The sequence below is a fragment of the Atractosteus spatula genome, chromosome 13 (assembly GCF_055471065.1).
Source record: "Atractosteus spatula isolate fAtrSpa1 chromosome 13, fAtrSpa1.hap1, whole genome shotgun sequence".
In the NCBI taxonomy this organism is placed as follows: domain Eukaryota; kingdom Metazoa; phylum Chordata; class Actinopteri; order Semionotiformes; family Lepisosteidae; genus Atractosteus; species Atractosteus spatula.
In genome coordinates, this window is record NC_142718.1 from 23,946,830 (window position 1) to 23,959,249 (window position 12,420).

Sequence of the window (12,420 nt, forward strand, 5' to 3'; positions counted from 1 at the left end):
ATGTTTTTGTTTTAGTAAGCAAACTGACTTCACCATTAATTACCAAGACAGTGTTTGCTCTATACGACAGGACTTTGGTTACTGCTTATGTGACACCATCAGTCTATTGACTAGTTTTTTTCCCAGGGGAATAACAAATGTCTACTTACAGGGCTGGCTCGGGATCCAGGAGGACCAGGGGGCCCTTTAGGACCAGGTTCACCCTGAAATAAAGCCATAGAAATTTGTGAGATGAAGGACATTGTGATAATTGAAGGTGAAAGTTTTGTTTTTTAGAAACTGGCATGTATACTCACCTTCTCACCACTGGGTCCATGTGGTCCAGGTGGCCCAAGTGGCCCAGGGAGTCCCTGCCAGTACAGTAAGATGTCAGCTTAGCGATCATACAGTCATAGTGTAACTACTGTTCACTGGCATGCACGCACTGGAATACTGAAAAATGGTAAATAAGTATCTCCACTGACACAGCAACACCATATGTGATGTAAACTACAAGGATTACATTTTATTTCAGTGCCCATGTACACCAAACAGCATTTGGGTCACTTTAGAGGGCAAAAACAAAAACACACAAAAACAGAGAAAAATAAGATCAAAATAACATTAAACAGAAATAAAGAAACAAAGAAAGAAATAAACAGAATGGAAAAAAGATAAAGCAGACCATTATTAATAGTCTAACTGAACAGATATTTATTGAGTGCAGACTTAAAAACTGTAAAAGTTTACATTTCTCAGAGTGGCAGGAAATGAGTTCCAGAGTTGTGGAGCAAGGTGGCTGAAAGAAGGCTCCCGGAAAAGCTTGTATGTGTAAGAAGGTACTACTGTTTCTATTATGAGCTAGTACATTATTTTACATTCGTCATATTCAAAGGCAACACAAAGAGTTTTAGAAATGTTAAAAATGTCACTTCCATACTTCACACACAGCATTTACAGTATAAGCATGTGCCTTTAAACCAGCCATTGGCATTCCACAAGCAGTTTCATAATAATGTATTTTTATTCTTGTACAGCATGTGCATAAGTGTCTGTTTTAAAAGTGTGCTGTATCATGTAAAATATGCCATCATATACTTAAAAACTGAATATTGTTCTATGGAGTGTAAAAACGTGAGACTGTATTAGAACTAAAGCCAAGGAAATGAAATGTACCTTCTGTACCTAGTCTGCACATACGGTATTCTGTTTACCCATACCTATGCTTATTTTAACTCTAAAGATAATCTACTGTATAATCATATCACCTTTTGATGCTTATCAGAATTTGAATAATCATGGACTACAATACATGCACATTTCTTTACTGAAATGTACATTAACTATTTTCCTAAGGTTTATTATTATATTGTCATTTCATTGAGAATATGATCAACTATTTTTTCTATATAGCATAATGGCATCCATCACATGCCAGGAGCTCCACCATAAAGAAGATTAATATAGAGAAGTAAGAAATTGCTTCACCAGTTGAATTTAAGGAAATGTTTATGAAGGACAGAGTGTAAAAAATAATGGTGGAAATTAACCAGGACTTTGGTATAAAATGGTAACAAGGACAGTATACAGTAAATACTTGGTGGTAAGACAAACAGTGTCATGAGATTTAATTACCAATTATTGAAGAGTTTTGTTTAATTAAGGATGACACCACCTACAGCACCTTTCCCTGGTCAGCAAACTATGGGTACTGGTTTTGGAAACACCAGTCCATATTGACTGAATGCCATTTACTGGTCTAGCAAAAATCCTGATTTTCCTTTGGAAATCTAGGCTCATCCTTGCTTAGCTTCTGAGAGCTAATGAGATCAGGCTACAAGTTGGTAAATCAACTGTACAGTACCTCTAGCACCAAAGTTTTTGTAAAAGTCTTGTGGAGATGTGTACTCTTTTAACTAGACTGTGATTTCTACACGTAGATGAAAACATACATAATTGACGTCTTCATTTAAAAACCTTTAATATAAAGGATGTATATGATTTGAATATAAAGATATATAATATGATTACACACAATACCACGCAGATTTTTAAAGTTTCTGTAACTTACTCTAGCACCATCATTACCAGGGGTACCCTCTGATCCTTTTTCTCCCGAAGCACCCTTAAAACAAAGGAATTGTTAGAAAGTAGAGGACACTATAAAATTATGTACAGTATGTACTTTATATTTTTGAATAGCATGTATGAAAACATACTCTGTCCCCTTTGGGCCCAGGTGGACCTGAGATTCCTCTCTCCCCTGGCATTCCCTGGAGACCAGGAGGACCAGGGTCACCAAGAGCTCCAGTAGGACCTGGGCTACCCTGATGGACAAGAAGAAAACAATGATAAAAGTCTTTTAGCCTTACACAATCCAAGGATTTCAGGTTTATTTAGTTTTTAAGTCACGTTAATGTATACTAGGAAAATTAGTAAAAAAATTATGTAATACAAATATATAACTGGAACACAATCATCTATGTAATACAAATGTAGATTATGAAATGTAATGTTTTTGGGAACAGACATTCATAGAGCGCTCTATTACAATTGATGTATGCTTGTACTAAATCAAAAACAAATGCAACTTACGAATTCAGTTCTCATGGCCAGTACTTACTGGACATTATTAAATTTTTTTTTTTAGCTGGAGGATATTTTCAGATTCCTCATAATAAGTATGTGATGACAGGGCTGAAAGTGTTTTATAAAACATTTCTTAATCAAATAAATAAATAATAAATAATGATTTCTGGAACAGTGATCCAGGAAAGGATTTCTAATTACAAAATTAGAATGGTGAAATTAATGGTGAAATTTTTCCTTCCCCCAGAAAGCGGAGCATTTACCTTTGGTCCATCTGGTCCTGGTGCTCCTGGGATACCTTTGGGTCCCTGAAGACCGTGAGCACCCAGTTCACCTCGCTCACCTGGAATTCCACGCTCTCCCTATTAAAATAAGAGTTGAGCAAGTAAATTTAATCAAGTCAATCAAGGCTTTGTACTTGATGGTTATGTTCAACCAACTAGAGAACACTTACCCTTGGACCTATTTGGCCAACAGCGCCTGCGTCACCAGGAATACCCTAAAAATTAAATACAGAAATTAGGTAAACATTTTAAAAGCTATAATAAACTTTTTCCAAATCTTTATGGATAATTGTTTAATCCATTATCCAGGTCCTACATACCTGATCTCCTGGTTTTCCAGACTCACCAGGAGGGCCAGGGGGTCCAGGTAAGCCCTGTAACAAACAATTGTAACTTAATTTAAAATAAAAGGAAAACTACTACCCAAAGTATTATAATTTAATCTCAAGTGGAGCTTAATTTTAAACTAGAAACACATCATGGTATGGGTAAGTAAAGTAAGTATATGAGTGAGTTAATTTGCAATGAAGTGTGGCTTTGTGTTATGAAATGCTTCACGGACTAACTAAACAATATCCATGAGGTCTTTGATAGTCATAGAAATAATTATCTTCCTACGCTCCCCCTATTGTTTTAAGCAATTTACAACATTGGTTTTAAATTTTGAAAATGATTTATCTCAATTCAAGATACATAGATTGAAAAATACAAAATATGATATTTTATACTCAATGGTCTGAACTCAATTTTTAGATAATGTTGTTATCAGTATTACAAGGGACCCAACCCAGCATGATTTTAGTACCTTTTTTCAGACAAAAATATTTTTCTAGATAATTATTTTTTGTACCTGGAAACCAGTAAGACCAGGAGGCCCTTGCTCCCCTCTTTCTCCTGCTGGTCCCTTTGAAGATAGAAAATATGAATATCTGTTAGCATACATACTTTTTAAACCTTGACTGTGGCTTATTGGGTATGAACAAAAACCCATCTTTCAAAATCAAAGTCATCGTAAAGCCTTGATCAATGTCTCTGCCATGGTCTTGTCCATATCCTTATGGCTTATTGCTAGAATCAAAATTATTATAGAAAAATATAGATGGGGAAACATGGGGAAACAACAGGCAATACTTACAGCTGGCCCCCCTGGCCCTGCAGGGCCAACTTCTCCATCTTTACCAGGTGGACCCTAAAATAGATAGATATAGATATACAGTATATGAGCTGCTTTATTCATTCAAGCCATGCTTACAAAAGACATACCTTACAGCGAAACTTACTCTTTGTCCAGGAACACCTGCAGATCCCTGCTCACCAGTCTTTCCTGGATCTCCCTATGAACACAAGTTGAAGATGTGAAAAGTTATTAAAACTATTTATATTAACAATTAGGCTACTGAATATTCATGTACTGTAGACATCATTCCACACAATAATCTATTTTAAATGTTAAATTTCTTTGTAAATTAACAGTAATTAGTGAATAAGTATTTACATTAAAACCCTTTGGTCCAGGTAACCCCATGATTCCTGGCAGTCCTCTTGTTCCTATTGATCCTGCTTGCCCTGGACGGCCATCCTCCCCGGAAGGACCCTAGTAATATCCAAAATGAAAATTTAACATATAGTATTTTTGGTACAGATTTCAATGCTTATTCAGGTTCTTTAGCTATTTTCTAATACATACCACTGGTCCAGGTTTTCCTTCAGCACCCTGAACCCCAGGATTCCCTGTAAGACCCTGAAATAGACAAGGTAATGCTGTCTCCTTTAAAAGTTTTGTAATTTCATTAATTTATTTCAAATACTTTCAAGGTAGAGAAACAGGTGGAATTGAATAATGCATCACATTCATCCCCACACTTTTTACATTTTTTACCATAAATAATTTTATAATTCTCTGTATGCAGATAGGTTTATTACCGTTGCCCCTGGTAGGCCAGGTTCCCCAGTGCGTCCAGGATCTCCTAGAGCCCCTTTCGGACCAGAGGAACCAGTTGGACCACGGTCTCCATTTGCACCCTGGAATAACATACAACAGATGCAACTAAGATACAGTATCTACCAATGTGAAAAAATTCTTCATTGGTACAAACAATATAATTTCAAACCTAAGTCTTACCTTAGGACCAGGTAAGCCATCTGCACCATGGAAACCTCTGTTACCAGGAGCCCCCTTAGATCAAGAAAAGATCCCTTATTAGTGTATTGGATCACTTTTTGTAGAAATTGAATTTAATTGAATGGAATAGAGTGGAGTGGAATGGAATTATTTTATTACTACTTATTTAATTTTACAGTATGTTGTTCTAAAAATGCTAAGTGAATATGAGAAAGACAAAGTACTCACTCTTTCACCAACAGGACCTGGAGGGCCAACTGACCCTGGGTCTCCCCGAGGTCCTCTTTTGCCTTCTTCACCCTGGGGCCCAATTGAACCTTGAGCACCAGGTGGACCCTACGGAAACAATAAAATGTTTAAAAACTGGATTCAAAACACTTTGTACAGACAGGAAAAATACATGGGTCATATTTTAAACCCAAATAGATACATGATAATAACAAGAATTGGAAAGTTATTTTGTATGAAATGTCAACACACTGGATTCGAAGTAGCTACAGAAGATGAGATATATGTCATTATTTAACATTTTCTTTTATTGTATATTGTTAAATATATAATACCCAGTGAAACATTTTAGAATGCATGTTTCATATTGATCATTACCATTTACCATTTGATCATGATCATTTAAAATAATATTTTGTTATACTACAGTATGTAGGTAATATACAGTAGCAATCATTATTTAATCAACCAATATCAAGCTTAATGTCTTACTGGCTCTCCTTTAGGTCCTGCCTCTCCTTTAAACCCAGGGACACCAGTGTCTCCCTAAAACAATGGAAATGGTGCACATAAACATACTGACAACTTTTTTTTTTAAACTATTTGAATGGTAACACTTTTAATTCACTTTTAATTTAAATCGATTTCATGTTATCATTCTGTTCTTCTCCAAATCCAGACATTTTTCTTTCAATAAAAGATATTTCACAATAAAGCTTAGCTGGAAATCAAGAAACAACAGTATAATTAACAATGGAATTATTCACAATCTTTCTAAAATTAAAATTACAACTTTGATCCTTTTCATACGGTATAAGATTATTTAGATCTGTGGAAATTAATAAAATATTGTAATGAAACAATGTTGCAAATACATGTCATCATCAGTTATACATTTGTGGCATGCAATATTGCTATATATTTAAATATAAGCCTGTATCATTGTGACCCCTTCTATAATCATCTTATGAAACATTACCAGTTGACCTTTGATCCCTGGTGGTCCAGTGCTTCCCTGGGGTCCAGGAGGTCCTGGTGGGCCAAGCAGACCATGTGGGCCTGAAGGACCCACAGTTCCCTAATAAAATAGTCATGTCAGTTATCCCTTTTAATCTCACTTTAATTGTCAAAACGTGTATGATATTAATTATTGCTTCTAGCACTTTTAAACCAGAGCCAATTTTTAACATGGTCATGTTAACTTTAAAATGAAATATACAGGTATAGACATTTCTGTACTTACTGCTGGCCCCTTGGCACCTGGACCTCCATCTGTCCCAGTAGGACCCTAAAAGAATCGATTTTTGTAAGTGATCAAGTCATAAAAGGCAAATATAGGGTATTTATTACATATTTTAATAACAGCAAGAAATTGTTACAAACTTGAAGGCCAGGTGCGCCAGATTTGCCTTGATGTCCTGTTTCTCCCCTCTGTCCTTGAGGACCCTCAGGACCTCGAACACCTGTGGGACCAGCGTCTCCCTGAAAAACAGGCAAAACAATCTGAATGTAGTTCTTCTTTTTATTAAGGAAGTCATATGTGAAAAACCAGGAACACCTGTACTGTACTGTATACAATCCCGTTTTACAAATTCAAAATTCAAATGAAAGCATCAAAGGTGGGGGAAAGTAAATTTAACCGAAAATGTAAATACCAAAGGTAAAAGCAAATTCAGTTGTAACATCTCAGTTGTAAACATAAAATTTTGAAAGTGTGAACTTTCACTCTGAAATCAATGCAAATCCTCCTCAATATTAAAAAAGGACCTGATGTACAGTATATGACCAGTAGCCCCTTATTGCCATGTTTTTACAACCAATATCACATAGCAAAGCTATAAAACCATCCTATTCCTCCAATAGACAGGTTAAATTTCTTTAATCCCTCAGGCAGGAAATAGAGACAAATCTATTAACTAATCTATAACTAAGAACATTCCTAAATTGTAAAAAAAAAATTGAATATATTTTAATGTATAGATACATATATCATGAATACTATACAGTATGTATACTGTATACTGTACATGTACAATGAGATACAAAACATTCAAAACAGTTTTCTACAGGTAAGGTTGACCATTCCCAAGACCTTTTAGGTATAACATTATGCAATTGTAAGCATTATAACATGTGTAATATTTTAATATTATAACTTATAATATTAAAAAAATCTTTATTTCAAATCTTTATTTTCCTGAGAGGATATTTAATGTGCAGATACATACTGAAAGACAGATGAACAGATGAACTCAATTTTGAATTGAAGCTAAAAACCAAACAATTCTTATAAGATGCTGTACAACTATGGAGCTTATGTTGTAAATTAAGAGTTTTTTTTCACACATTCATACTGTATGTGCTTTTTCATCGTTTAAAACGTTTTAACTGCTTTTATATTTTTTCTTCTTAGTATCCTTAAGTTTGTCAATCATAAAATGTTTCACTACAGTTATAGCTAGAAAATAAATTTGCCTCAAAACAAAACCTTATTATTTTGTAAATGAGAGAAAGTGATATTGAGTATTTCAGCATGCCAGGTGGACGGGAGCTCTTTCTGACAGAGACACTTTTTTTGATTAACATGAAACATAAAATATGGGCAAATAAAAAAACCCTAACTTCTGATGTTTTTTTTTATTTTAAAGTAATCACTGGTTTGTGCTGGTTTTCTTCTGAGCATAGCACAAATGTTGATTGCCACACTACCAACAAAAATTGCATGTGTACTCTAAAGGTCAGATAAGACTCCAGTATCCTTAATAAATAACAATTCTTCCAAGATAATCACCTAGAGAAGGAGCAGCAATCCTTTGGATATGCAGAAACTAATTCCTAGGAAACAGCTCTACTAATTTCTCACAAAATATTAATTGAATGGGTTACTTTGCGTCATGGCAGGCAAATTTGAGATAATATGACAGTTTAAAACTGTTGCATACATTATTTCATCTTGACAAATACTTTCTGTATATTGTATTTGAGTAATACCAAACACGTTAGTTATTCACAAAACATTTACATTATTATTCTAAAACAAGTTTCAAACAAGAAGAAAAACCTTTGCAAACAACATGCAAAAACCTTTACATGCAAACTATTTTTCAAAAGAAATAGTTTTATATGTGTTGGTGAGTATGATATATTATAATAAAATTATATAATTTTAACATAACATTCCAATATCCAAAACAGTTGAACACCAAGTTAAAACTTTACACTGAGATTTTCTGTTTAACATATTTATTAGGTGTAGATGACAAACAGTACATCATTTAGACTTTTAGTCATTTCTGTGTTTCAATGTTTTCCTTTTGTAGGCTAGGTGTCCTTCTTTAAAAGGACAACTGATTAAAAGCCATGGTACGATAAAGACGAACTCAAACCAAAGTGTTTCATGTTTATGTCAGAACAAGGCCCACACATCCTTTATTTTGAGATGCTCAATTTACCTATAGATCCTGCTAACTTTATATCCAAAACTCCATTTACACCAGCTTACCTTTAAACCAGGGTTTCCTGGAAAACCAGGGGGACCACTTATTCCTAGGGGACCCTGAGAAATACAAAAACAGTACCTGAGGTTAGAATGTAGTTTTGATTTATTGTTATTCTATTGTTACTTTTAACAATCATAGAATCCCCTCACTATAATTTTATCAATTTAATTAAACATACTTCGTGGCAGTGTGCAGAAATAATATGCAGGAAGAAATTATTTCTGGTATTCTCATATATATATATCTCATATATAAAAAATACCTACAGAGTACACAAGACCAAATCGAATCTAAAATATGTAATGAAAATGTGTTACAATTACTAATATACTGTACAGAAATTACCAGAGGTAACAACTTAATTCTAACTTTGTAGTGTTAAATTTTTGTAGGCTTTTCAGCTGTATTCACTTTATACAGTAAATACTGTATATAGTACAGTACATTCAAACCCGGCATATTTTCTTACCATAGGACCTGGTTTACCAACATTGCCAACAGGACCACGCATTCCCTAGGAAGAATGGAAAAGTATTCATTTGTTATGAAATGATCCATTCTGCCATTATCAGAAAGCCACTTATTGTGATGCAACACAACAAGGCAACAAACCAAAGAAAGAGAGGGGATTTATACCACACATCTGTTCTCTCATTGAATGGAAGGCCCATCACAGGGCAATAGAGAAAGCCACACTTTAAAATACCCAAATCAAGCCTAGTAAGCATGTCTCTGGGTGCTGGATGGAAACTGGTAAACCCCAAGAAAGGGGAAACTCTAAAGAGGCCTATTCTTGCGACATATTCTTTGTTGCTGCCTTTTATGCTTTAAAATCATATAGACAATCATTAATGTAGTAATTACATTGAACTTGTTCATCAAGTTAATAAAAGTATCTTAAGTAACTTTCTAGCTATATTATATTATATTTGTCAGATGTTTAAGAATTTCTTTGTGTAGACACTAATTTGCTCTGTTAAATCAATGGCAATGAAGTTTTATTTAGATTGGGCTGTGGGAGCTGTGTGACATCTGGACATTGCAAGGTTTACATTTCAGGGGTTTAGAGCTATTCTTTCCATGCTGGTGTTTAAATATACTTTTGATCCAAATATGTATCTTGTGCAGAATTTAGTTTTTTGTAAGGGTACATTTGAGGTGGTTCATGTTGTATCTATGTATAAAAAGCATCTAGAAATGTCAGATCTAGAAATAAAACCTACTGTAGATCTGAGGGAAGGAGAGAATGCTGGTGTCCCCCTGCTGAAGTGCCTTTTTGTAATAATCTTATTTCAAAACTACAGTTCACTGAACTATGCTCTTGCATCCCTCCACTAAAAATATTATCCTTCTTTTATGTTAGCCATTGTCTAAGTATCTGTTGTTTTTAAAATCTCTATTTGTATTTTTTGTTTGTTCATGTTACTACTTAGGCATCTAGACCTAGATCAGTATTTGACACCTACTTGTTGAGCTCTTGGGAGCCCATGCTTATTAAATAATGAGTCATAGGTTTTTGTTTATTCATTTAGAGATAAAAAGATATCATAAAGTACTGCTTTATATGGAGGCAGAGGTACTTGGATAATCTAATCCTAGATAAACTACCACCCAAGAAGGGATTAGCGTAATGATATAGCAAGTTTACATGATACATGACTAAAACTGATTGAATTTTCCCATATTTCTTTTAAATTAAGGCCCTATTTTATTTGTTTTATTATTCTTACTGGTGGTCCAGTTGGCCCAGACCGTCCTCTCTCTCCAGGGATTCCTCTTGGGCCCTGAAAAACACCACATTTACTCTTCTTCTGTGTATTTACTCTTCTTTGTTGTCATGTTCCAGTTGGAAGAATCATAAAGATGTTATTCTTAATTATAAAATACAAGACTATTAGATTAATTTCTCTTCACAGTCAGAATTATTTTTATAATGACACCAACATCCACGTTTTATTTAGAAATACTTATTTATGTAAAACATATGATCCAATACTAGAAACCTAAATCTTTTGACCATTACAGAAAGTCCACAAAAGTACACTTTTTCTGGTACAGTAATAACATGATTTGTGTTTGTATTCAATCAACAATTTAAGACTCAGAAATCATTTGCTGTGAAATTATTTACTTACCTGAGGACCAGGACCTCCCATAGGACCAGTAGGGCCTGGTTCACCCTGTAAAAAAATAATTGAATGTTTGCATACAGTCCTTTAAAGACATTTTATAAAATGAGTTGGCCTGTATGAAAGATTGTAGATATTTTATACAGTATTCCCTCATTTCCCTGGGGAGGTCTAGTAGAAAACCAGACTAATAAAGAGACATTTTTCACTGAACCTATAGTGGCCTCTTGTTTTTTTTTAAACATGCAGCTTATCTGTGTGAGGTTAGGATTGTGGTGAAGTGTCACACATTTCATTTCAACAGAGCAGAAGTAAAAACAGAACATTTGTTTACAAATCAAAACAATACCTTTGATCCAGCTGCTCCAGGTTCGCCTCTTGAACCAGCTGGACCTTGGTGACCCTTTGGAATACATTAAATAATTACTTTCCATGTTCACTTGAAACAGAAACTATACAGCAATTTCACAAAATTCAGTTCCGAGCTATAAATGGTGTACTTAAAACTTTTAGAAGAACAGTTCCTCATGTTTAACACTGTTTCTTAATACATAAGTGATATACTGTATTCTTAATATATAAAATATATTAATATAAAATTAATTTTGGTATCACTTTGTGATTTTTTATAACATCAGAACAACAACAACATTAATAATAATTTCTTGCTTAATACAGATGTGCTTTACATATAAAAAGAGACACCATTCCTCCACCTCTGATGCACAACACCCACCTGGATTACAATGACAGTCATTATGCCCAGCTCATGTACACAGGTTTCAAATTGCCTCACAAATTAATTTAAAGGGGAATATCAGGTAATTCACATTTTACAAAACCCAGAGTGAAAATCAGAAAAACCCTGGGGTAAAAACCTCTACTTGTAAGAACAGTGCATCTGGGGTAAGGGAACGGGAATCTTTTAATGAACAAGTACAGTACTGTATCTGTGCATTTAAGTTTAACATCCAGTCCAAAGGACAGCACCACCAAGCTCAGGCATTTGAATAGAATAATATTTATTTCACATAACTAAGAGGTAGAATGCTTTAATCAAAGTTTGTATGTACCTACCCTGTGTCCCTTTATTCCTGGGAGACCAGGAGCCCCAGGAAAACCTCTTGCACCCTGAAATATAAAATACCCTATTTTCATAAATGCATTCAATAAATTATTTTAAGTAGTTATTGTATATTTAAATATACAGTAGCTAATTTAAATTCTACAACAGACTTCTACACCATTCTGTACTTTCATAAGTCCACTCTGGTTTTTTTTCAGTGTTCCTAAAACAACAAGAATGACAACAACAATAATTATAATAATAATCTACTGTTAGACTATACAGTATATTGAGAATTGTAAAAAAAACAAAATATTGTATACATACAATACACAGTTGTTATGCTTTGTATACCATCTTGGCATTAGACTAAAGGTCTATGTATTTTTAGATAATAATAAGTATACTTTACCGGCGATCCAGGAAATCCAACCTCTCCTGTCTGACCAGACTTGCCAGGTTCTCCCTGAAACATAAAATAAAATTAGGTACTTCTTCGTATTAAACTAATTGCAATTATTAG

At 34.2% G+C, this 12,420-nt stretch overlaps 1 protein-coding gene across 1 annotated transcript in view; it reads right to left on the reverse strand.

Annotated features, from left to right (window-relative positions):
- The window catches only part of LOC148821914 (uncharacterized), a 68,449-nt gene that overhangs the window by 11,732 nt on the left and 44,297 nt on the right, over positions 1–12,420 (reverse strand). Inside the window, exons 12-37 of the mRNA XM_088931044.1 lie at positions 12,310–12,363; positions 11,909–11,962; positions 11,181–11,234; positions 10,838–10,882; positions 10,433–10,486; positions 9,172–9,216; positions 8,705–8,758; positions 6,586–6,684; positions 6,446–6,490; positions 6,182–6,280; positions 5,695–5,748; positions 5,203–5,310; positions 4,975–5,028; positions 4,776–4,874; positions 4,540–4,593; positions 4,348–4,446; positions 4,133–4,186; positions 3,988–4,041; positions 3,703–3,756; positions 3,173–3,226; positions 3,023–3,067; positions 2,832–2,930; positions 2,199–2,306; positions 2,051–2,104; positions 297–350; positions 150–203 (exon numbers count right to left, since the gene is read on the reverse strand). Coding sequence (XP_088787170.1) covers positions 150–203; positions 297–350; positions 2,051–2,104; positions 2,199–2,306; positions 2,832–2,930; positions 3,023–3,067; positions 3,173–3,226; positions 3,703–3,756; positions 3,988–4,041; positions 4,133–4,186; positions 4,348–4,446; positions 4,540–4,593; positions 4,776–4,874; positions 4,975–5,028; positions 5,203–5,310; positions 5,695–5,748; positions 6,182–6,280; positions 6,446–6,490; positions 6,586–6,684; positions 8,705–8,758; positions 9,172–9,216; positions 10,433–10,486; positions 10,838–10,882; positions 11,181–11,234; positions 11,909–11,962; positions 12,310–12,363 — 1,701 coding nt within the window. The remainder of the gene's footprint in view (positions 1–149; positions 204–296; positions 351–2,050; positions 2,105–2,198; positions 2,307–2,831; positions 2,931–3,022; positions 3,068–3,172; positions 3,227–3,702; positions 3,757–3,987; positions 4,042–4,132; positions 4,187–4,347; positions 4,447–4,539; positions 4,594–4,775; positions 4,875–4,974; positions 5,029–5,202; positions 5,311–5,694; positions 5,749–6,181; positions 6,281–6,445; positions 6,491–6,585; positions 6,685–8,704; positions 8,759–9,171; positions 9,217–10,432; positions 10,487–10,837; positions 10,883–11,180; positions 11,235–11,908; positions 11,963–12,309; positions 12,364–12,420) is intronic.